This window comes from Meriones unguiculatus, chromosome 19, assembly GCF_030254825.1.
Source record: "Meriones unguiculatus strain TT.TT164.6M chromosome 19, Bangor_MerUng_6.1, whole genome shotgun sequence".
Taxonomy (NCBI): Eukaryota; Metazoa; Chordata; class Mammalia; order Rodentia; family Muridae; genus Meriones; species Meriones unguiculatus.
Window position 1 is genome coordinate 15128495 of NC_083366.1, and position 21839 is coordinate 15150333.

At 42.6% G+C, this 21839-nt stretch overlaps 1 protein-coding gene across 6 annotated transcripts in view; it reads left to right on the top strand.

The window, feature by feature from the left end:
* Bend7 (BEN domain containing 7) overlaps positions 1-21839 on the top strand; it is an 81887-nt gene that overhangs the window by 7630 nt on the left and 52418 nt on the right. For 5 of the 6 annotated variants that reach the window (XM_021656680.2, XM_021656681.2, XM_060372997.1 and 2 more), the window contains 2 exons: positions 17623-17925; positions 21441-21563. In XM_021656680.2, coding sequence (XP_021512355.1) covers positions 17623-17925; positions 21441-21563 — 426 coding nt within the window. Of the gene's footprint in view, positions 1-6040; positions 6104-17622; positions 17926-21440; positions 21564-21839 lie in introns of all 6 variants that reach the window. The other variant, XM_060372999.1, reaches the window with a different exon arrangement.

Here is a 21839-nt window from a genome sequence, read left to right on the forward strand (position 1 = left end):
ATTCTTTGTGCTTCTACTTCATGGAGAAAGTGTGGCCTCAACCTCATCTTCCTAACTTACATCTCCATTCTTCTCTTCTACTTTACTTCCACCGAAATAATATTGTCTGTCAAAGTGGTCTCTTCTCAAGGAGCTCCACAAAGCTCCTTGCTTTCTTATCTCTGCCCTCTTGCCAAGGCTGCTTCTGCAGTCTGCATTCTGCTACCATGCTGAGCCCCACTTCCAGATTCCTAGCAAAATCCAGTCTGTCCTGACAATATTTTAAGTTCAGTTCCAATATGGCATAGGCCACAAGCCTTTTCAGTTTATAACCTAGTAGAGAAAAAACAGACTTAGGTCCAGAAAACTTCAGTTTGATCTCAGGTTAGCAGTTAATATCTCTTTGAGGAGATAAAGAGCACAGGCTACTCTTGCAAGAGGACCCAGGCTTGAATCCCAGCACCCACATGACCTCACAACCATCCGCCACTCTAGTATCAGGGATGCTGGCCCTCTGTTCTGACTTCCACAGACATGGCATGCACACGGTGCACAGATGCACATGCAGGCAAAACATCCACATACATTTAAAAAATAAAATTTCAAAAGTTAATGACACCTTGAACAAAACTCTTGAGAAATTTTCCTTATTTTCTGTGATTTAGTAATACTGCCTGCCACACTGCTTTGTCAGATTCTTCCTCATCATATACAAAATCAATCCTACCTAAATAACATCTTTTCAAACCAGAAAGCACTGCACTCTTAACTTGTATTATTCCCTTTCTCCATCTCCTTCCAAATTCAAAGTGTTTTCCTTCTGAGGTTTTTCCTACTGAAAATCAACATCATTCCTTTCCAGCATTTAATATACACTCCTCGTCTTTATTTCTGTTGTGGTTTAGGTAACCATGCAAATCCTTCTTCTGACCTGCTTTAACAGTTGTCACATCAAACTGTTTATTTTCTCCATCTCTCCTAATCTGCCCTGAAGTAGACTGTCTAATCCTAGAGGCAAGCGTGGCCTGGATTCCTCTTCAAGTCCTCAGAAGCACTTAGTGTAGTGTCCTGTTTATAACCCTGCTTGTCCAGCAAGTCTCTAGACACTTGTTATTTAAGCATGTGAATCTATCAGACACTGCAGTATCAAACTGAAGATTCAGCTTAAGATGTGCTACTCTGTAGGCTTAGATTTTCCCCAAAACCTACTTTGTTTGGGATTCTTAAACATCTTTCCCTCCCTGCCACCATCAGCTCCCACACCTTAGGTAGATTAGTAGGGAAAAGGGCTGAAGACCTCTTTATGTACTTCCTGCTGATTAGAGTTGAAGGGTCTTTAAGGGAGTCCCAGACTCAGTCATCAGGACACCAGCAGTCCAGTCCACAGGCCAACACCAAGCAGCAACATGAATCAGCACAACAAGTCAAGAAAAGCTACAAGGCTCAGTTGGATTGCCCTGAGAAGTTTTCTAGAATGTTTCTCTGTGAAGATCAGTGCAGTGATGTTAATCCAAAAAAGCCATCCCTCACTGTGTGTGGAAGATATATCTCCTTCCCTCACAGTCCACCCATGGATGGTCTCAGCTAGACAAAGTCACACCCCTCACATGAAATAGCTCACAGCAAAACAGTGCATGCCCTCTCACAAGCCAACCTCCAGCAAAACATCTCATGCCCAGTTTGCAGCAAAGCATCACGTGACAAAACTGAGTCTTCAAAGAAACCAGAAACTTCTACTTCACTACTCTATTGAGACTTTAGCAACAGCTGATAAACCAAACGTTGGCATTTCATAGAACCTCTTTGAGGAGGTTCTTGTAGTCTACCATTGTCCTAGTTACTGTTGTGTTGCTGTGATTAAACTGGAGAAGTAGCTGAGGACTTGCCTCCTGATCTTCAGTCAGGAGACAGAAAGTGACACTCTGCCTGCTTTGAGAATTCCGAAGTCCAACCCCAGTGACACACCTCCTCCCAAAAGGCCATACCTCTTAATCCTTCCTACTTAAACAGTCTGCTAATTGAGAATCAAAAGTTCAAAGGTAACAGCCTTGGGACGCCATTATCATTCAAACCACCATACATGTTAAAGCTAAAATTTGGATTTTATGATGTTGGTCTGTGAGATACAATTTGAAATCTCTTACAAATCCAGAAGAGTTCAAAAATAAGATAAGCTTGCCTGTAAAATCCAGTGACATGTTGGAAACTAAAACTGAAAGGTCATGTGCTCTGCTTATATTGAATCTTGCTGTGACATTGGAACCACTTCATAGAGGCAGCGTGCCTGAGGTGATACTGACTTATCGAAAAACTGGAGCTTTGTCTGGTTCTGAGTCCACACAAAGCAGGGTTTTTTACTTAAAGAAAATAAAGACAGGCATTATACAATTCCATCAATCAGCTTAGCAGCCATCATCGCCTTCCTGAGGCAGCAGATCCCATGTGCACAGCTGCTCAGGTCACCCTCTCCAGGGATGCCCTACAAGGGACAAGTGAGACTAACATCACCTGCACCCACTCTTGAGGACCCACATGGGGCAATATCTGTCTTGAGGAAGGGTGCCTTTCTCAGGAAGGCTCTGTGTGATTCAACAACTGTTCTCCAAGTGAGAACCGTAGCTCTGACATTTTTACTTCCCCTGTACTGATTGTGATTATCGAGTTACAAAATTTCCACAAAGGGCAGAATCTGAGACATATTGATAGTTTCTCCTTCCCTGTTCCCCTGACAGTATGCTTACTTATAATATGTATATAGACTTCTGTAAGAGAAAGTAGAGATTTTTGGAACAGTGTATTTTTTTTTTATCAAAGTTTAAAGTAAGCCTTAGACATTGGTACAGGAAAGCCATTATTTTAGAAAACAACCTAGAAAGGGATGTATCGGCAACAGCTGGTGAGACAGCCTGGGCAGGCCAGAAGCCCAAACATGCAGTAGTTGATTCAGGGGACACCTTTAGTTTCCTTGCAGTATCGTACACACCTTGGCTTGCTCCCCTGCCTGACAAACCCCATCATTTAATGTTTCCTAGTTAAGGCCCACACTCAGCATGATAAGGCCCTCAGCACAAACTATCCATCTTCCCACTTCCTCCTGACACTCTCCTCACTCTGTGCTCAGATAAAGCAGCCACGTTTCACTCTTAGAGCAGGCCTGCTTCCTCAGACTCTAGGCCATGCACCTTGCCACCCCTCCTCGCCACCCATCTTCTGCCTTCACTGCTTCTGTGTTACTCCTGAAGCATCTTCTAGGAAGTCAGCAATTTTACATCCCCATACCTCCTTCTGGTAGCATTCCTAGGATCCCTACTAAAATAGAAACATAAGTCGTTTATTTGTGGACCTCTCCCGATATATTGTACGGGTCAGCTCTGTTCAGCCCTGCTGTTCTCTGAAGGAACGTCAGCAGCTGCTTGATGAATGAAGGAAAGGAGAGTCTGACTTTAAACTTGGTTTGAAACTTTGTTACTCAACATTTTTACCTCTTACAAGTTCTTACTCTGATGGAAACGTAGACATATTTGCTGAACCTCTCATTTCAGAAGTAAAATATGTCAACTGTAACAACGGGATGTTTAATTTTAACTGTGTATGTTTCCTATTCACTAGGTTAATGAGAGCCCACTCCCACCCCCAATCTATCTCTCTGAAAACCGAGGGAGGCTGTTTTGTGAAGCTGTGTGTTAACCATCTCCTTCCTCCATGGCCTTAGACTCACTCTACTTGTGAAGGTGACCCTGAGATATGGCAGTGCATACTCCTGGGTGTTTCCACTGCTGGGGTCAGTCTAGACTGACCTTTTCCACATTCTCTTAAGTCTCTTCTGAGTTTAAATGCTTCTTAGTGCAAAATTTAGTACAGAACAGGCTCTTAATAACCATTTTGAGTGAATGAGTGAGTACCATGTTGAAACATGCTAACTATAATTTCCTACCAACTGTCAGCTAATCTGAGTGAGACAGTACATTGAGTAGAGACAGTTTTCTTGCAAAGGAATGGCCCATGCAGTGAGGTTTTCATTCTGTCCTTAACATGCTAACAGCGCAAGTGTATATAAATGTCAGTAGATCCCATCTGGATGTTGTAACAATTAAACATTCCTTCTACATATGTGACCTACAACCTAGTCCTTATCAGGCCATGGTGTGGCATAGTCATTTGTGGGCAATTTAGCTTTGAACAGAAACAAACAAACAACAACAACAAAAAAACCAACTACAGTTGTGCAGCCCTGGGGCAAGTCTGTCGTTGTATGGCAATCATAGAACTTCCTTACAAAGTCACTCTGCTACAAAACTGCAGTCTGCCCCAGTCTTATTGCCCACTGTTGCATATGTGGTTTCTTGGTGGAAGCCTCGTTATGTGGCTCAGCACTGTCCCCTTACCATCAGCTGGCTGGGCATTCTTGCCTTGGTTGTTTGGTTGTTGTCTTATCCTTCTTTGTCTGTCTCACAGAAGAGAGGCCTGATGAACTGATTCAGCCTCAGGAAGAGAGTGAAGGAACACATTCCTTTCATGGTCAGGTTACTGTGCCTTCTTTCTGCACAAAAGACAGCTTATTACATGTGTACTTGACAGCGTGTTTAAAATCATTGCAAGGGCAAGACAGATTTTCTTTCTTATTCCAGACAATCACTATCCTTGTAAGAATCCATAAAATTGTTCTGAGTATTACATTTTTTTCAAGCATGTACAAATATATGGTGTTATTTGAGTTCCAAGGGTTTTACAATGTTTTTTACTTGGAAATCAAATTTTATATCTGAAAGGTTAATGGAGAAAACTAATTATGCTATCTAGTAACCAAATGTGTGATGAGACATTTGTCTCTGTAATTAACAGCAAGGAACTTTTATAGTTTCATAAAATCGAGTGCTACGTAGAGTATGCTGTGAGCATTTGTTTGGATGAGGTGTCCAAAACAGAGATGTTTATGGATGATATAAAGTTGAACTGAAATGGAATGCAGGTGTCTGTGCATCTTACAGCATTTCTCATTGTTGAAGTAGAAGCCAGAAGATTAATAACTTTACTTTGTCATGATAAAATAAGTAATGTGTTCTTGGAACAGTGGTACGGTACATAAGTTACTCAGTAATTCCAAGAATTTATTCTGTTCCAGGAATAATATCCTTAACAATTTATTTTTACAGAAAAAGTTGATGCAACATAATAGACTATGAAGTTACATATGTGGTTAATGGAATTATATCTCAAACATGACTTTACACCTACATATAAAATGTACAGAATCCCACAGAAATGCAAGGTTAAGATACAACTAAAAAGTACAAAGTCAGGGGAGGCAGAAGTTAAGGTTCTTCCATTAGCACTAACTCATTCTCATCGCACATATATAATTTTTTCGATTACAGCAAGACTTTAATGGGCACCTTAATATGCACTGCATGAACCATGGCTGGGGAGCTGCTGCAGCAGAAGTGTTAGCTTTCGGATTTCTGCACAAATTCAGTGTTCTTCCTTTGAACGCCCCTGTGGAAGGGCGAGGCTGGGCTAGAACACACCAGCGATGTGTGGCCCCCAGCCGACCCCACTTCCCCTGAGCTACTTTGGCCATTCTTCATTTGTCAAGTAGAGAGAACTGTCTCTAATGTCTTCCACATTGGATGCACTAGATGGAAGAAACAGATACTTCCTTTGGAAAAAGCTTTCATAAGACAAGATTGGGCAGAAGCACGTAGTGGCCCTGTTTGCCATCCTGTGCTCATTCGATGGAAAGGAGGTGTTCTTTCAAAGATGCCACAGTTGCCAGTTTACTTTTTAAAAAAAACTTTTATTTTATGTCCCTTCATGTTTTGCCTGTATGTATGTCCTTGTAAGGCTGTCAGATCTCCCAGAACTGGAGTTACAAACACTTGTGAGCTGCCATGTGGGTGCTGGGAATTGAACCCAGGTCCTCTGGAAGAATAATCAGTGCTTTTAACCAGTGAGCCATCTCTCCAGCCCCGCCAGATTACTTCTTATAGATAAAATTTTTAAAGCTTTTCTTACCTGAATCTTCCCATAATATTTGTTAATATATTTTGTTTTCATTTTGCAGCTGTCTGTTGAACAGACACTAAAGACAAGCTAAGAGATGTTAAACCCACTGGGTTGAGATGAGGTCAGTAAGAATCCCATGGGAACTTAGAACACTGGGGTCTCTGGGGGATTCAAGACAATGGCCTGTTCTTCCACATTAGTGTTTTTATGGGATTCCTGACTGTATGAATGAGTGGGTCTCTGCATCTATGTCTGTTTCTTGTGTTTTCTTGCACTCTTTCTTTTTGTTGTTTGGTCTATTCTGATGTGTTTTAGCTTATTTTATATTTTATTTTATTATTATCCCTTAGAAGCCTGTTTGTTTTCTAATGAGGAACAGAAAGGGGGTGGATTGGATGAGAGGGCAAAGTGGAAAGGAACTGAGAGGAATAGAAGGAAGGGAAACTATAAGTGGCATATATTATGTGAGAGAGAAAAATATTTTTAATAAAGGAAGAAAGAAGAAGAGAGAGAGAGAGAAAGAAAGAAAGAAAGAAAGAAAGAAAGAAAGAAAGAAAGAAAGAAAGAAAGCAGGCCTTTTAGCTGAGACTTAAAGATGGAGATGAAGATGAGGCTGAGCATTCAGAGGGATGGTGGTGTAAGTAAAAACTGCTTCAGAGCCTCTGGAACGCCGTCACTGTGTTTAAAGCAATGGGTCTGCTGGCTTGATGTGACATCCACTAATTAATTAGACCTGATTGATTGTTCTGAAGGGATGTCAGACATTACCTGTGTGATTCCAGTGTACAGCCAGACCTGAATGCCACTGCCACAGACATGGGAGAGGTGACAGGAACCAAGACTCCAGAATGGGTAAGGAGGTCAGGCAGGGAGGCCAGTGAGCCATGTTGGGGAGCTGAGGCTTCATCCTCAGGTTTTTGGCATTTCACAGCAGGACATGGTATAATTAGATTTGCATTTTTGAAAGATCCCACTAAGGTCAGAATGGAATAGATTGGAGAAGAATGACACCAAGGCTTTTGGGCAGACGCCGCATCAGGTGATCATCAGAGTGTAGTTGTAGTGATGGAGAAGCACCCTAAGGTAACTGAAACAAGAAACATAACGATTCAGTGGCTGGAGGTGTGCAGAAAATAGTTCCCAGGTGTCTGGCTTTACACAGTGCTAACGTGCCATTTACTAAGCCTTGGAGATAGGCACAGTCACAGCAAAATGAAGCTGACACTATGATGTTAAGATTGATTTTGAGATGTCTAAGAGAGGCTAATAGACAATTGAATAAATGGGTCTGAGATCCTGAAGTGAGTCTGCACTGGACTTCTGTATACAGAGGGTAAGTGGAGCCAAGAGAGAGTCATTAACTCCAGAAAGAATGTAGAAGGCAGGAAGATGCCTGAACAGGCGCCCTGAATAAAAAAACCTAAGACATTAAAGGCAATGCTTTGCAGACCAGTGGGTTTTGACATAGAAATGGGTTGTGATATCAACATAGTGTTATCAGCAGCGCTGAGAACAGCAGCAGCAGTAGCAGCAGCAGTAATAAATAAATAAAATGTCAAAGTGCATTGATAATGAATTAATGAAATTCATAAAACTGTCTTCATATTTGTATCATGGTATCTGTGTTCTAGGTTGTCATGGAAATGTGTTTTTGGACTTTTGGAAGCTACTCATTTAAAGCTGACATTGCTTAACTCTAGAGATTTCCCACTAGTCTCGGTCATGGAAGGATGCTACTCTTCAGGTGCAAGGTTACCTGAATACTTGAGCTCTTTAAAGAGAATGACTGCAAATGTAACCTGTTTTCATCATGATCGATATTTATATCGAAAAACAAAACTGTCACAGTGTGCATATTTAACTTGCAATTTTAAAAGTTTTTAATTACTGAGGAAATGTAATACAGCCAGCACTCAGTCATGTTCACATTTAGCTGATCCGTGGTGTAGATATGGAAATCAGCATCTTGGGAAGCAGAGATTTGCTCTTGTGTATTAGAGCTCGGTCAGAAGACTTCTGTACAGTAGATTAGAGGATCAGCATTTCAAATTATATTGAAAAGGCTGTCTCTTTCCAAACAGTAAGTTATGAATATTTCATCTCTTACTGAATGAAGGCAAGGTTTTTTATTTACATTACTGTAGGAATTCAGAAGCATCTCATGTTTGGTGTTGCTTCTGCGTGTGTGTCTATTGTTGCTTTCGATTTGGTTTGTTGGTGTTGGGTTTGCTTTGTTGTTTTCTCTCTCTTCTGCCTTTTTCTTTCTTTCTTCCTCTTTTTCTTCCTTTTGGTTTGTTTTGCCTTTGCAGTGCTGGGAATTGGAGACAGCTCTTAATCTACAATCGTTATTTTTGTCCTATGTGTATTGTCAGCCTTCTTGCTATATGTGTCACAGAATTACTAAATACATTCAGATTCTGCACTTCTGAATAAGTCATCTTTCATAAAACCAACAGAATTTATATGAATCAAGTTTCTTATTTAAAAGGAAATTTATGACCCTTGTTCTTCTTAGACTCGAGTAGCACAGCTAAGTCACAACCCATAAAGACAGCCCCATAAGGAGCCCCTGGCTTCCACCATGTATGTTGACATGGCTACGTGAAGAAGGTGCTAAGCCACATCCAGACTGCATGGTAGAAATTCCTGGGGCCACGCATCATGGACGCAGCGTGGAGTCCCTCTGCTTCTCACTGTTTCCTGGAGTGGACTAGAACCTAGTGAAGCCTGTGAACACAGAACCCAGCCACACCCAGCTCGGTTCTCTAGCTCACACTACAGTTTCTCGTGATGGCAGTGCACAGGCTGTTACGTCAGAAACTCTGCTGATTCTCCTGCCACGGCATACGGATAGCTCAGGGTAACCGTGAATGCTCTTCAGCACATATGCAGGTGGCCTGATTTAATGCCAAAAGGTGGGACACCCCTGCAGAGAAGACCTGCTGGGAAGCCTGGGACAGTAGTTCTCAACCCTCCTAAAGCTGCAGGCCTTTCATACAGTCCCTCGTGTTGTGGTGACCCCAAGCCATAAAAGCATTTCATTGCTACTTTATAACCGTTATGACTTGTAATGTAAATGTCTGAAATGTGGCCCCAATGTGACCTCTCGGTTGGGAACTGCTGGCCTAGCACCCCAGCATCTTCCTTTTCTGACTCTCTTGCTGCTTTCCCCTAGACTCCTTAGTCATCTCTGCCTACCTGCATGGTGATGCTTTCATTCCTAAAGCTATTGCTATCAGTTGCCTTATACCTAGTTTTTAGAATATCACTGGCAGGGGCAGGGCTGTAGGGGAGAATGTGACAGTTTTTCTAGAATATTTTTCTTGAAATAAAATATACATATTTGAAAATTATTTTAGAAGTTAAAATTTGTGACATTGAAAAATGGGCTAAATACTAAAAGTTCTCACCCCCACCACATCCTCAGGGCTAATAATAAGTTTATTGAAATACGTGTCTGTAAGTGTATGTGCATTGCCAGGAGAGAAAATGGAATTACATCGTATCATGTCTTGCAAGTTTTTTTTTTCCACTTAACTCAATGTGCATTTATTTCACTCATAATTAACACCTACCTTGAGCCACTCAGGCATTCATAGGTCTAGGTTACCAGTAATGAATGTGGTCATCATGAGCACAGCCGTCATGGAGTTTATACACAGTTTCACATTCTAATGCAACAGTCGGTTTCACCTTTCCGTAAATGTCCCATCCGTAGCATTTGGGTTGTCCTCCATATTTCCTTAAGGAAACGATGCCACAGTGAGTGTCCCCTGTACTGTATCGTAAATGGTTGTTGAACTGTTTCTGTAGAATCAGTTCCTCCAAGGGAGCCTGCCAAACTTCACTCCAAAAAGGTATTTTGTTTTGTTTTACTAAATTATATACCTACCAGGAACATATGACAGTGGGTGTACCCCTACTCAAAAGTAGGTTTTATGAGTCTGTGATACTTGCCAAATTAAAGGATAATGAATTTCACAGTAATTTTCATTACATTAATCATCAGGGACACAAGGAATGTAAAATATTTATCAAATCATTTGTTCCTGTTGTTAATTAGGTTTGTGCCACTTGTCTAGTTTTCCGTTTAGCAGAGTCCTCAAACATGCGACAGCATAGAGTCTAGATGCCCTTATGAGAGTATCTGACTCACCAATTCAGTAATCTGTAGCCACTTTTTTTTTTTTCCTCTTTCCTGCTCAGTGGCATTCAGAGTATGCTGTGTGGAGCCCTTGGAGTTCTTGAATGTCCTCCAAGGCCTTACAGGAAGCTGGGGCCTGGCACGGCCTCTTCAGCAGAGCTTGCTCTTCTTTATTTATTGGGGGCTCCACTGAAGATTGCAGTTTAAAAGGGGGTTCACATAGAGAACTGTTCTTCTCAGACCATGTTTTGCTGAGTTGCATGCCCCTGGTAAGCACACCCCACCCCCGCTCCCACCCTCACCCTCACCCTCATCCTCACCCTCACCCTCATCCTCACCCTCACCCTCACCCCCGCCAAGGGATGCCTGTTGAGACCTTTACAATATTTGCATGGTAATATGAGTCTGGAATGAGGTGCTAATCTTAAATCCTCTCACAGGGAGAGCCTACTTCAAATTCCTTTTCTTCCAGTTCATTGGCTGAGATTTGTGGTGAGGAAAGCTGCACCATAGGCGTGAAGAGCCTGTCTCCCTTCTGCCCTTTCCTCGTGGCTAGCATTTGACAACTCATAGCTCGTCCTTCACTATGATGTGGTTCCACACCAGCCTATGCGGGCTTCTGAGAGGAAATATTCTAGACCATTCGTATAATCCTGGCCAGCGTACTATTTCCCACTGATAAGCTTAACTTTTTTGTGTGTTTACTTTAACATGCCATTACCTGAAAAATGCAAGGAGTTTAAAGCATGTGTTTAAAAAGTACTCTGCTGGCGTTGTGCAACCATCGACACTATCTGAACATTTTCATCAGACCCAACAGAAAAGTCTTCTCATTGTTTCCTCTTGTGCAGAGGCTCCCCCTCTCTGCCGCTAGATTTATGAACTGGAAAAGCCAGCCCTTTCAGACCATCTGTTGCCTAGCCAGCAGCCTGGAAGCTATTTCCTCAGTCTGCTTTTTTCCTTGTGGATAAAGAGCAGTGTCCTACTCACAGCACCACAGTGTAGTTGAAGATAATTAAATCACTCAGTAACTATGTATTTCTCAAGTGAAACAACCCAACTCCGTTAGCCTTTTCTTTGCTTCTTTTAATCATTTTTGTTGGGTTTTTTTTTTTTTTTTCATTATCTCAAGCTTCTCCACAGCCTCTTTAAAGCAAAACTGGATGTGGTAGTGTAATAAAAACCTAACCAACAGTGAGCATAGAAAGATTATAACCAGCTTCCTCTGATTCCATCCCTACGTCCTAATCCCTTGTGTCCCAGTGTGGGTGGATTTCACACTGGGACAGGGAGAGTGAGGAGTGGAACTGTTAACTACCTCGGGGACTGGAGATTCAGAGCGAATAGGTTTCACTCACCTTCTAGCTTAGAAACACATGCGGTCATACCTCCATTAATGTTTAACTGTGTGCTTTGTGCTGTCTCCATTCTGTCATGCATTAAGACGCTCTCCTATGTCCCTATAATGTGTCCAGCAGTCTTTGGAACTGATGGTGGCCCTCAGAAGTCCTGTCCAGAGGGGACAGCCACCTGAGGAACTAGTACTGAAGTTTTGCCTCCTTGTCAGCCATGGTTACCTTTCCAGGTGCCTACTTATTATCTGACCATCAAAACAAGGTTCTTGGGGCTGTGGCATAACTCAGTGATAGAGCCAGCGCAAAGGCTGTAGCTTCAGCCCTCAGCACTGCAAATAAGCAAGTAAGGCTCAGTGTGTTCTCAAATCTTTGTAGCTTTCTTTTTGTAATTCTCTGGCTGCTGTTACTATCCATTCAGGTCACACGAGCTAGAAACCTTGAAGTCATCTGTCACTGATTTTTCTTTGATATCCCTCCCAGGACTCAGTCACCAAACCCTCTTGATTAAACTTCTTCAGTGTCTTCTTTCCTCTTCCCACTCCTAATTGCGTTAAAAATATCTCCCTATGTAATCTTTTAGCAATACTCACCCAGATTTCCCTCCACATGGAAGTTTCTCCAGCACTTTCCCAAACTGTTTTTCTAAAGGATCATTTCTTATCTTTAAAAAGATAGTGAATTTAAGTTATGTAGTACAGTAACTCATTGTATCCAGAGGAAAATTCTTCCTTGGCCTGTCATGTAAGGCCACTGGTGAGATGATGGCCTCACTGTGCCTTTCCTCACCTGCCCTGTCTTTGGCAATATGACACTCCTGCACATGGAGCTGCTGCTCAAGAAGTCTGAATGATGGTGCATGTCTGTGGGCGTCTTTCTGAGGCTAGAAGAGGGCAGCATCAAGAGCCAATGGAACGCCAGCTCCGCTTTCCCAACCTGATGAGATGGAGAGAATGAATAACTTCAACCCAGAGGCTGAAAGAGCAGCCTCTGCAGAGGAGAACCATGTTCTAGCTTCGGGGAGGAAACCAAAGATGTCTCTGCAAATAGTCAGGAAGTTTGCTAGCTAGACGCAGAAGGGAAGGAACCATAGGGCCTGGGAGAATTGGGAACGTTTTTTCAGAGCAACAAATCAATACAAAAGGATTTGGGTAAAGACATTAAGGAATTTGGAGAAGAGTGTCTTTCTGTTTGTGCCTGGTGATCTTTGTATCTCTGAGACCCTGATAAATGTCTGTTGAATAATTTATGTGACTACCCTTTCACTCTGTGTTATTAATATATTACTTGTTTACTACCTCTGTGTGACATCTATTTCCACTAGGCCTCTTTCTGCTTTATAAAACCGCTCCTTCGATTTCTTAAGAAAGGCCTGGGGAATGTTTACTGTACTGTACACTAGCACCTGGTACTCTGTAGTGTGAATGCCTGGGCCTTCATGAGAGAGTAAGACACATGGAGATGACATATTATCTTTCTCTTGTAGCACCAGACTAAATAATGATGTCCTGTCAGGTATAACCTGGCCAGATTACAAGGGCTTCTGTGTGGGGACCGCCGTTCGTACTCTTACTTATCAAAACATGCATCACATGAATTCTTTATGTGAAGGAATGGGATCTAACAGAGTCTGGGCATCCCAGCCTACAGTGTGTTCTTGTCTCCCTCCGTTACTCTCCACCTGACTTTGTTCGGAGTCTCTTATGGAAACTGGAACCTACTGACCCAGCTACACTGGCTTTCGAGTAGGCTCCACGGGCCCACCTGTCTCCCTCCCCTCCCAGGAGTCACAGGTGCACACTGCCATGCTCAGCTTTTGTCCAGATGCTGGGGATCTGAACTCAGGGCCTCATGCATGGCAAAGACTTTTCTGACTGAGCTCCAGTTACTACGCTCTTGAAAGGAATTAAAGTATGGTTGTTTCACCAATAGGACAGACAGATGGCCTCGCTCAACTAGAAGGTGATTCCTTTCATTTGCCTCTTTTTTTTTTTTTTCCCCCAGAGCTGAGGACCGAGCCCAGGGCCTTGCGCTTGCTAGGCAAGCGCTCTACCACTGAGCTAAATCCCCAACCCCTCATTTGCCTTTCTTAAGTGGAGTTGAGTATAAGTGAAGATAGATGGGAGCTTGGAAAGACATCAGGAACGAGAAGGTTTCCATATAAAATCTTGTTTCTCCAAATAGAACCTTGTTCTTGATACCCTGTTTCCCTCAAACCTGTGCACAGAAAAGACACTGACTCATTAGACACAGGAAGATGAGAAGTCAACCAGTACCTTCCTCTCAACCAAAAAGAATCCACTATGATAAATTAGGCCCTGTTATCTGAAGGCACATGTCGCCTTCAGAGCATTCGATGTTTAATTAACTAATATCTCAGAAGCTGTGACTAGCTTGAGCCCTTTCTGGACTGCTTCTGCACCCCCTTAGGTTATCTAGCACAGTTCTGAGGCAAACCTTTATAATTCAAGAAACTAAGATAACAGTGTAATAATAGTCAGCGGCAAGTCAGTACAGTTGAGAAGTGAACCCAGGTCTCTGGAAGATCATGCGAATCTACCTGTTCCACCAACTCACACCTGCTGTCTGGGTGTGTGTGCCTCAGCCCATCTGTCTGCCCCCAGGTTCTGTAGATTGAGTCAGCATTTTTGTGGTGTCTGCTCCAGCCTTCAGGCCTCATTTCTGACCTTCTGCCCCATCTGTCCTGAATGTGCAAGCAAAGCTCTTTTCCTCTCTCTCTGCCGCCCGTCCAGGAGTCCCAGGGTTTCCTTCCCCTAAGGCAATTGCCTTAGTTTCTTCCCACTTTTCTGGATACAGGGAATATACTCCTAAACAACTGTCCACTAAGGAGCCCAACCTGATTCTTCTAAGAAAACTCCCTTAGCAAATCCTTTTCCAGCCTTCCTTGTTCTCTACTTGTTTCAGAAGAGAGCTCTGCAATTCTGTGCAGTTTCCTAGTTTCTGCTCTTTAAAATGACCTGCCCAGACCTCAGGCTGGCTTTCTTCACAGCTCCACTGCTTTTGCCGTCCTCTTCCAGTTCTGGTTTTCATTTAGCTCAGTTTTGCCCTTTGTTTTGACCTTTGTAGAGGCTGCTTGCTACCAGGTTCTTCCTTCCTGTATGCTTGTCACCTTTTCTTTCTTTCTTTCTTTCTTTCTTTCTTTCTTTCTTTCTTTCTTTCTTTCTTTCTTTCTTTCTTTCTTTCTCTCTCTCTCTCTCTCTCTCCCTCCCTCCCTCCCTCCCTCCCTCCTTCCCTTCCTTCCTTCCTTCCTTTCTTCTTTCCTTTATTTCTTTCTCTTTCTTTTTTACTTTCTTTCCCTTTCTTTCTCTCTCTCTCTTTCTTTTTTCTTAGCCTGCTTAGGATTCTGGGCATCAACACAACCAAAGTTATGCAAAACAAACAAACAAACAAACAAAAACCCTTCAGTTATATTTTTGGTCTTAATCCTCACAGGCCCAAATTCTAGAACTGTGAAACTAAATTATGACAAAGCATCTTTGCCCTTAGAATGTTCCAGAATCCTCGTGACTTTTCTTTTTTTCTTGATTTTCTCTCTCTTTTTTCCTAATGGTAGCACCTTATCATACATCCTTATCTTCCAAACAGTGAACCTTGGTCAAAAAGCATCTGTCTTCCTGTTATGTATAGGGTTAGTGAAGAAAGGTGGCCCCGTACTGGGTCAAGAGCTTGTTAGGTTGGCTGAGGTCAGCTCTTTCCAGCGAGCCATAGGTGAGAGCAAAGACGGCACCTAGCCTGTGCCAGTGAAGACCAGCCAGGACAACTTTGGTTGCTCCATGGCCAGTCTGGCTAAAGGTTCAAGAGTGGAAACAGGAGAAAGATGCTTCCTCCTTCTGGGCCTGTGCTGTTAGCTGGCCAGGAAAGCCAGGGTCTGATGCTGAGATTCACACTACATCTGCCAGGAGGCTACTTCCAGAATTCCCCTGGGAGCTCGTCCAGACACACCCTGCTCTGTAGACATCGTGAGAACAGTATAAATTTTGTTGACTATGCGTTATTTAAATCATGCTTGGTCATTCATTCTCATAAAACATGAAATGTGATTTTTTGTTTTTGGATTATAACTTTGCTGGTGTCTAAAATAGAAAAATAAAAGGTTATTGCCAATCAAGGTGGGAAGCTATTTCTCTTATCAATCACATGGTAACACATAACAACATAAATTTATGAATGTTTTCTCCTGCATTCTGTTCTATATGGAAGACAGAATTAATATTTTATTACTGTCCTTAAACAGAGGGGCTAGGTGCTCTCGGCAGTAGAGCACCTGTTTAGCATGAATTGGTCCCCAGACTCCACCCCCCCAAAAAATTTGAAGTTACTCATTTCAAAATAGCTTATAAAATCTTTTTCCATAATAGGTGGTAATAAAATACATAAATAAACTGACTGTCTTAACTAGATACTACAAAGTACATAAGTTTTTATGCAACTACCAGGTTCTGCCTGAAAAATCTGGTTTATATGATGCTAAGTTCATTAAAATGTCATAATATGTTTATTTGTAATACTACATCTTTCGCAACAGTCTCTTCCCTCTCTTTCTTCTCACACTTTAATGTGAGAAGGTATTTATGTAGATATTTATTTAGATATCTATTTAGATATTTATTCGGGTGACTGCATGGCTATGTGTACATTATATAGAATAAGAGTGTCGATGCATAGGTTAGAGGGAAGCCCGCTTCATCTCGAAGATGATGCTTGTTACTGTACAGCTTAAGGTAACATAGGGCTGGGAGGCAGCACAGTGGGGTAGCTTACATTCAGCATGGAGCAGGCGCTGGGCTTGACCTCCAGCGTCAGGACACAAGAGAAGACAGTGTGTTTGTAACAGCTTCCAGTATCTGTACAGCTGTGTAGTTATCTTTAGTAGTGTTTATTAAAATGTAAGTATAGCATAGAGATACCTTAGTGTTTTGTTTTGTTTCATTTGGGGTGGGGGCCAGCGTTTCAGGTAACCTTGGCTGTCCTAGGATCACACTGTTGACCAGGCTGGCCTCGAATACACTGAGATCTACTGCCTCTGATTCCTGAGTGCTGGGATTAAAGGTGTACGGCGCCACACCAGCTGAAGAGCCTTGGTTTAAAAAATAAATAAATAAATAAATTAACATACCCTGAGGGAAACTTCTTATAAAAGAAATTGAAATTTAAAAAACAACAACAAAAACAGATCTGGAGACTGGTTGCACAATAATAGAAATCTATGTGACTGAACTTAAGAAACCTTTAAGGTAGTCATGACGGTGAATTTTAGAACATCCCCATTTTCTACATCATCACAAGTCAACAGAAGTGACGTGAAGCTTAGAAGCACGAAGTTCAGAGTGGGCACTGAAAGGGATGTGCAGCGGATTGGAGTTGGAGGGGTCCAGCGTGGTGACTCTGCTTTCCAGCAGAGGGTGGAGCAGAGAGGCCGCCCTTCCCTTCTCATGCTGATACAGCCCGTGTTTCCAGTGAGCAGGAATCAGTGCAACAGCCCCATGAGGACACCAGGAAACAGATACCCCCCTGCTTGCCATGCTGCCCTCGGTGCCCCTGTGCCCGTCGTCTCTATGAAGGCAAGGTTGCCATCAACAGTGTACCATCCTGGAAAATGCCTGCCTTAAAGAGCTCCACTTCCAACATTCTTTGCTTTGGCATCTGCTCACTGAGGCTGACAGTGGAGGGGGCAAGGCAGTCAGTCACTGGTTACCTACCTGCCATCCATTTCAGTTACACATGGGGCTGTGGCTGAGCTGATGACTCTCACCTGCTGGTCCCATCTTTGCTCCTCTGTCACAGCTTTCTTTTTTTCTTTTCTTTTCTTTTCTTTTCTTTTCTTTTTCCTAACGAACACTCACTCATAAAATATGTCCAAAGAGGAAATTGGAAGTTGGTTTCTGATCATGCACTAAAGAAAGCTTGGAAATTATTTAAATGAGATGTGTCAAGACTGTGATCTTTAGGTCATAGCCAGCTTTCCTTCTCTTAAGCTTTGTGAATTATGTCAGAGTATGGAGTCAGTATTCTTTCCCATTTCCAAAGAAGGGCTCTCTCCGTCGGAGGTTATGGTGGTGGATTATCCGTGTTCTGTTTTCTTGTGTTAAGTTGTGGTGCTAACTTTGACCCTGTTTCCATTAGGAGATGAAAGCATGGAAATTAAAAAACAAATTACAGGGATGAGAAGATTACTGAATGACAGCACGGGGAGGATATACCAACGTGTTGGCAAAGAAGGAGAAAAACTGAAAGAAGAGCCCCAGGATCTGGATTTAGTCTGGCCTCAGCGTTTGAACTCCTCTGCCGAGGCCCCACAGGGCCTCCACCCTCCCTCACGTGGGACATGGAATGAACTACCATCCCAAGGAGGGCAGTTCTCAGGGCAGTATGGTACACGTTCTAGAACCTTCCAGAGTCAGCCCCACGCCTCTGCAAGTTCCAATGGTATGATTGTCCAACAGTATTCGGAATATCCTGTGGGCAGGTACCCTGGCTTGTTTTACTCCCAAGTACTGAGTTTGTTCTTTGAGGTCAGTCTGTGAAACCCTCCCTGGGTTGCCTCCCTCAGAATCACTGGGTTCTGTTTAATTTTTGTGTGTGGTACTGAGGCTCCACTATTCACCAGCAGCTCCACTCCCTCGCTGTGTTATTTTAAAATGGCAGAAGGGGAAGACATAAAGAAGTCTAAGTGTGTAGCAGCTCCAGAACTGAGAGCGAGGAAAGTCTGTGGGTCTGTGATAAATAAAAGCAGGTTCCTAGTCCTAGAGACTTCATGAAGTCAGAATTGTTGTCCGCCAGTGGACGGGTGATACTGTCGCCAGAGGCTGGACATGAGTGCAGAAGCAGCTGCCTTTAGCACTAACAGAAGCGTCCAGGCCGTGTGTTACTAATGCATGCTCTTTCTTACTCCTTCGCTTCACTTCGTCATCAGGAGAGCCCCAGTGAGAGAGTCCTCACAACTTGCCTTTTGTACAGTTCTTTCCTTTACCCCCATTCTGATGCTGAAACTCAAGCAGAGGAGTGTTCCTTTAGAGCAGTGGTTCTCAACTGTGGGGCACAATCCTTTGGGGGTTGACTGATCCTTTCACCAGAGTCTCCTAAGACTATTGTGAAACACAGATAAATACACTACAGTTCATAACATTAGCAAAATTATAGTTATGAAGTAGCAACGAAAATAATTCTGTGGTTGGGGGTCACCACAACGCAAAGAATGGTATTAAAGGGTCATAGCATTAGGAAGGTTGAAGACCACAGCTTTAAAGTCAAATTTCTTTAAAACCCCTGACTGTGAAATGGGGGGGGGGGGGGTTTGAAGTCTTTTCAAAGCTTAAGGGAAAGAATTGATGCTTTTCTTGGTAATATTAATTTTCCATCCAGTGACACTGGATGTTGTTTGGTTTATAAATTATGCATGGATGTACAGATCTATAGTTTTCATAAAGAACAAAGGGGGGAAAAAGGCTTTTCAGGTTCCTTGAAAAGTTAAGGGTTTCCTTCCCTGCATTTTCATTTTATGATATCCTTTGGTAAAAAGAAAATGTTTTGTTTTGTTTTTTCTTAAATACAATTCACAGTAACCAGTTCAGGGGACTGAGAAGCCATCCTTGGACACTGATGAGACAATGAGGGACCCTAGAGATGGATGGTGTCTTCTCTTCCTCTCAGTATTACATGGCAAGTGTCAGGTTCACTCCTGGCAGGCTTCCAGGTTAGGGGGAGGTTGCTCTTTAAAGGCTCCTCCATAAAAATAAAAAGTCAGTTCTCTTTAAAATTGGAAAATGATTTATAATGAGCTGAGAAGGACTAGTTTTGTCCTCTAAAAAAATCATAAAGATAGAGCTCAGATTAGTGCCTAAGGATATTCGGTAGAGCCCTCTTAACTCTACCTCAGTAAGAAAAAGGGGGGCACTGGGTAGATAGTGAGCGTGACCCTCCCACATCAGTAATTTGGGGGTGACATGTTTCGACTCACCAATATACAAGAATGTTGGATTTACTTTAGAAACCATTACCTATATTAAAAATTACAAAAATTTCTCCAGATCAGTGTCAAAATAGATCTTTTGTGTTTATTGCTTGCATCAGTTTAGTAAAATTACATTATGCAAGTGGCTGAAGAGAGAGTTGAGCAGTTAAAGCGTTGGTCATGTAGTGTGGAAGCCTGAGTTCAGTCCTCAGTGCCCACAGAAAACCCAGGTGCAGCTTTTGTAATCACAGCACCAGCAGCTCGAAGTGAGAATGAGTGTGCTGGCCAGTCAGTCTAACCAGATCTGTGTGCTCAAGTTCCCTGAGAGACCCTGTCCTTCGAGAAAGACACCTGACATCAACCTCTGCCCTCCACACACACCTGTGCACACCGACATGATCATATAAATATACCATGCACACACAGACACACAAAATGTAGTATACAGTTGATCCTTGAATAACATATGCTACAATTATGTACATCTGCTTAAGGAAGCTAGTTTGTAGAGATTTGGAACTGTTTGTGCAAACCCTTAGGCAGACCCCACAGCCTAGAAATAAGTGCAAAAAATGTGAAAGTTAGACATGTCATCAATGCATAAAATATGTTCATAATATCATTTATTATTTATCAATATAATTTACTACCAAAATACATACACTTCTTTTTAAAAAAAAAATCAAGATTTATTAGAACTTAGATGCACAAACACTTATAGACTGTGCGTGATGTCGTGTGCAGTTAGGAGAAATTTAAGCAAATGTAAACTTTTCAACTGCCCCCTGTTCCCACTGTGTTAAAAGTGAAGCAGGACCATCAGCTTCACTTGGGACTGTGCCCTGCCCATCTCCACAGTCACTCAGGGATTCCCCTGGATCCTTGAGTCACCCCTGCGGTTGCCCTGTGTGTCTCTGGGATGGCTGGTGACTGTAAGGTTGAATTAGCTCTCTTTGCTTCCATCTGAGTGTTAATACTTGCGCTGCTCCGGAAGTTGGCCTTTAACCCTTCTGCGGTTTTGCTGTGGTAAACACTAGTATCTACAAACAATGAGTGTGACAGGAGTTGGCTTATATCCAACGTAATGTAACCACTGTAGCAAAACCTATCACTTGCTCTCACCTGTCTGCCAGAAACTTAAGAGGCAGCTGCTGCTTAAGTTCCCGAGTTCCAGTAACTAACCTAGTAACTAACCTGGGGCCAGAGGGGCTCAGGTACTGGAGCTTTTTTCCAGATATTCTAGTTCTAGGTCCAAATGTTTTAATTCGTTGACAGTGGGGAAATACTTGTTCATATATAGGCAAAACCAAAGAGAATAGCTCTGTTGAGGAAAATAAATTAAATTTAAGCAATGAGAGGAAGACTGGTGACAGGGATTATAAGAAGCAGGGTCAAGAAGAGAGGAATTATTCTTTATGAAGAAAAGCAACCTACAGAGACCTCCAATCCACCGAGCAAAATGCTATCCTCTCCCCACCCCAGCCGGAGAGTATTTTAGACGTTTCTGGTATCCACAGCTCTTCTCGTGAAACTGGTTTTTGTTAGGCTGGTTTAAGTTTTGATATGAAGCCCCATAGCATACATGCCGGCAGTGGTCCTGTCAGGCTGCTGGAGAGCCGGAACTTACCTGCTTTGGCTTTTGCTGTCTAAGAGAGCAACATGAGTGTTTATGGTGGCTGGCGTTGTTACTCGAGAGGAAGGAGCCCCCACAGCAGCCGGGCATGCCTTGGGAATGCATTGTGTGCCCACGTTCACACAGACCCTGCTACCTGTGACACAGCATACACCCTACAAACAGAGGTCTGGATAATTAGATAAAGTCAGACCCCCAAATTTAGGTTGTGAAAATTACAGGGTACATTTTCTCCTGGCACAGTTTGATGATAATTGTACCTACTTCAGAATCCTGTCGAGGTACATTTTTTTCCTTTTCTTTATAATTATTTTTTGCATGCTTTGGGAGTATATCATTCTTTTCTTTCATGCTCAGGAGAACTCCCAGGGGTGAATTCGTCGGTTGGATCCAACTGCTGTACTTGTAACTGCCAGTCAACGTTGCAGGCCATTCTCCAAGAACTCAAGACCATGAGGAAATTAATGCAGTTTCAAGCAGGTACAAAGATCAGCCCTCCAAGCACATGCTTTGGTGGTGAACATGTTTCTGACATCTTCAGTTGTGTGCGTTGTCCTGTTGTTCCGCTCTCCTCCCTACCTTGCTGTCTTGCTGTGCCTTTTCCAGTTTCATTTTCTCTAGTTTTTCAACAACCTGTGATTTTGTCTTATTTTGGGATTTTTTAGCAAATCAAACAAATTTTGTTATTGCCCCTAATGCTGCCGTTGGGCTTATGCACATGAACTCAATATACTTCATCACACGCTCTCCTGGTCC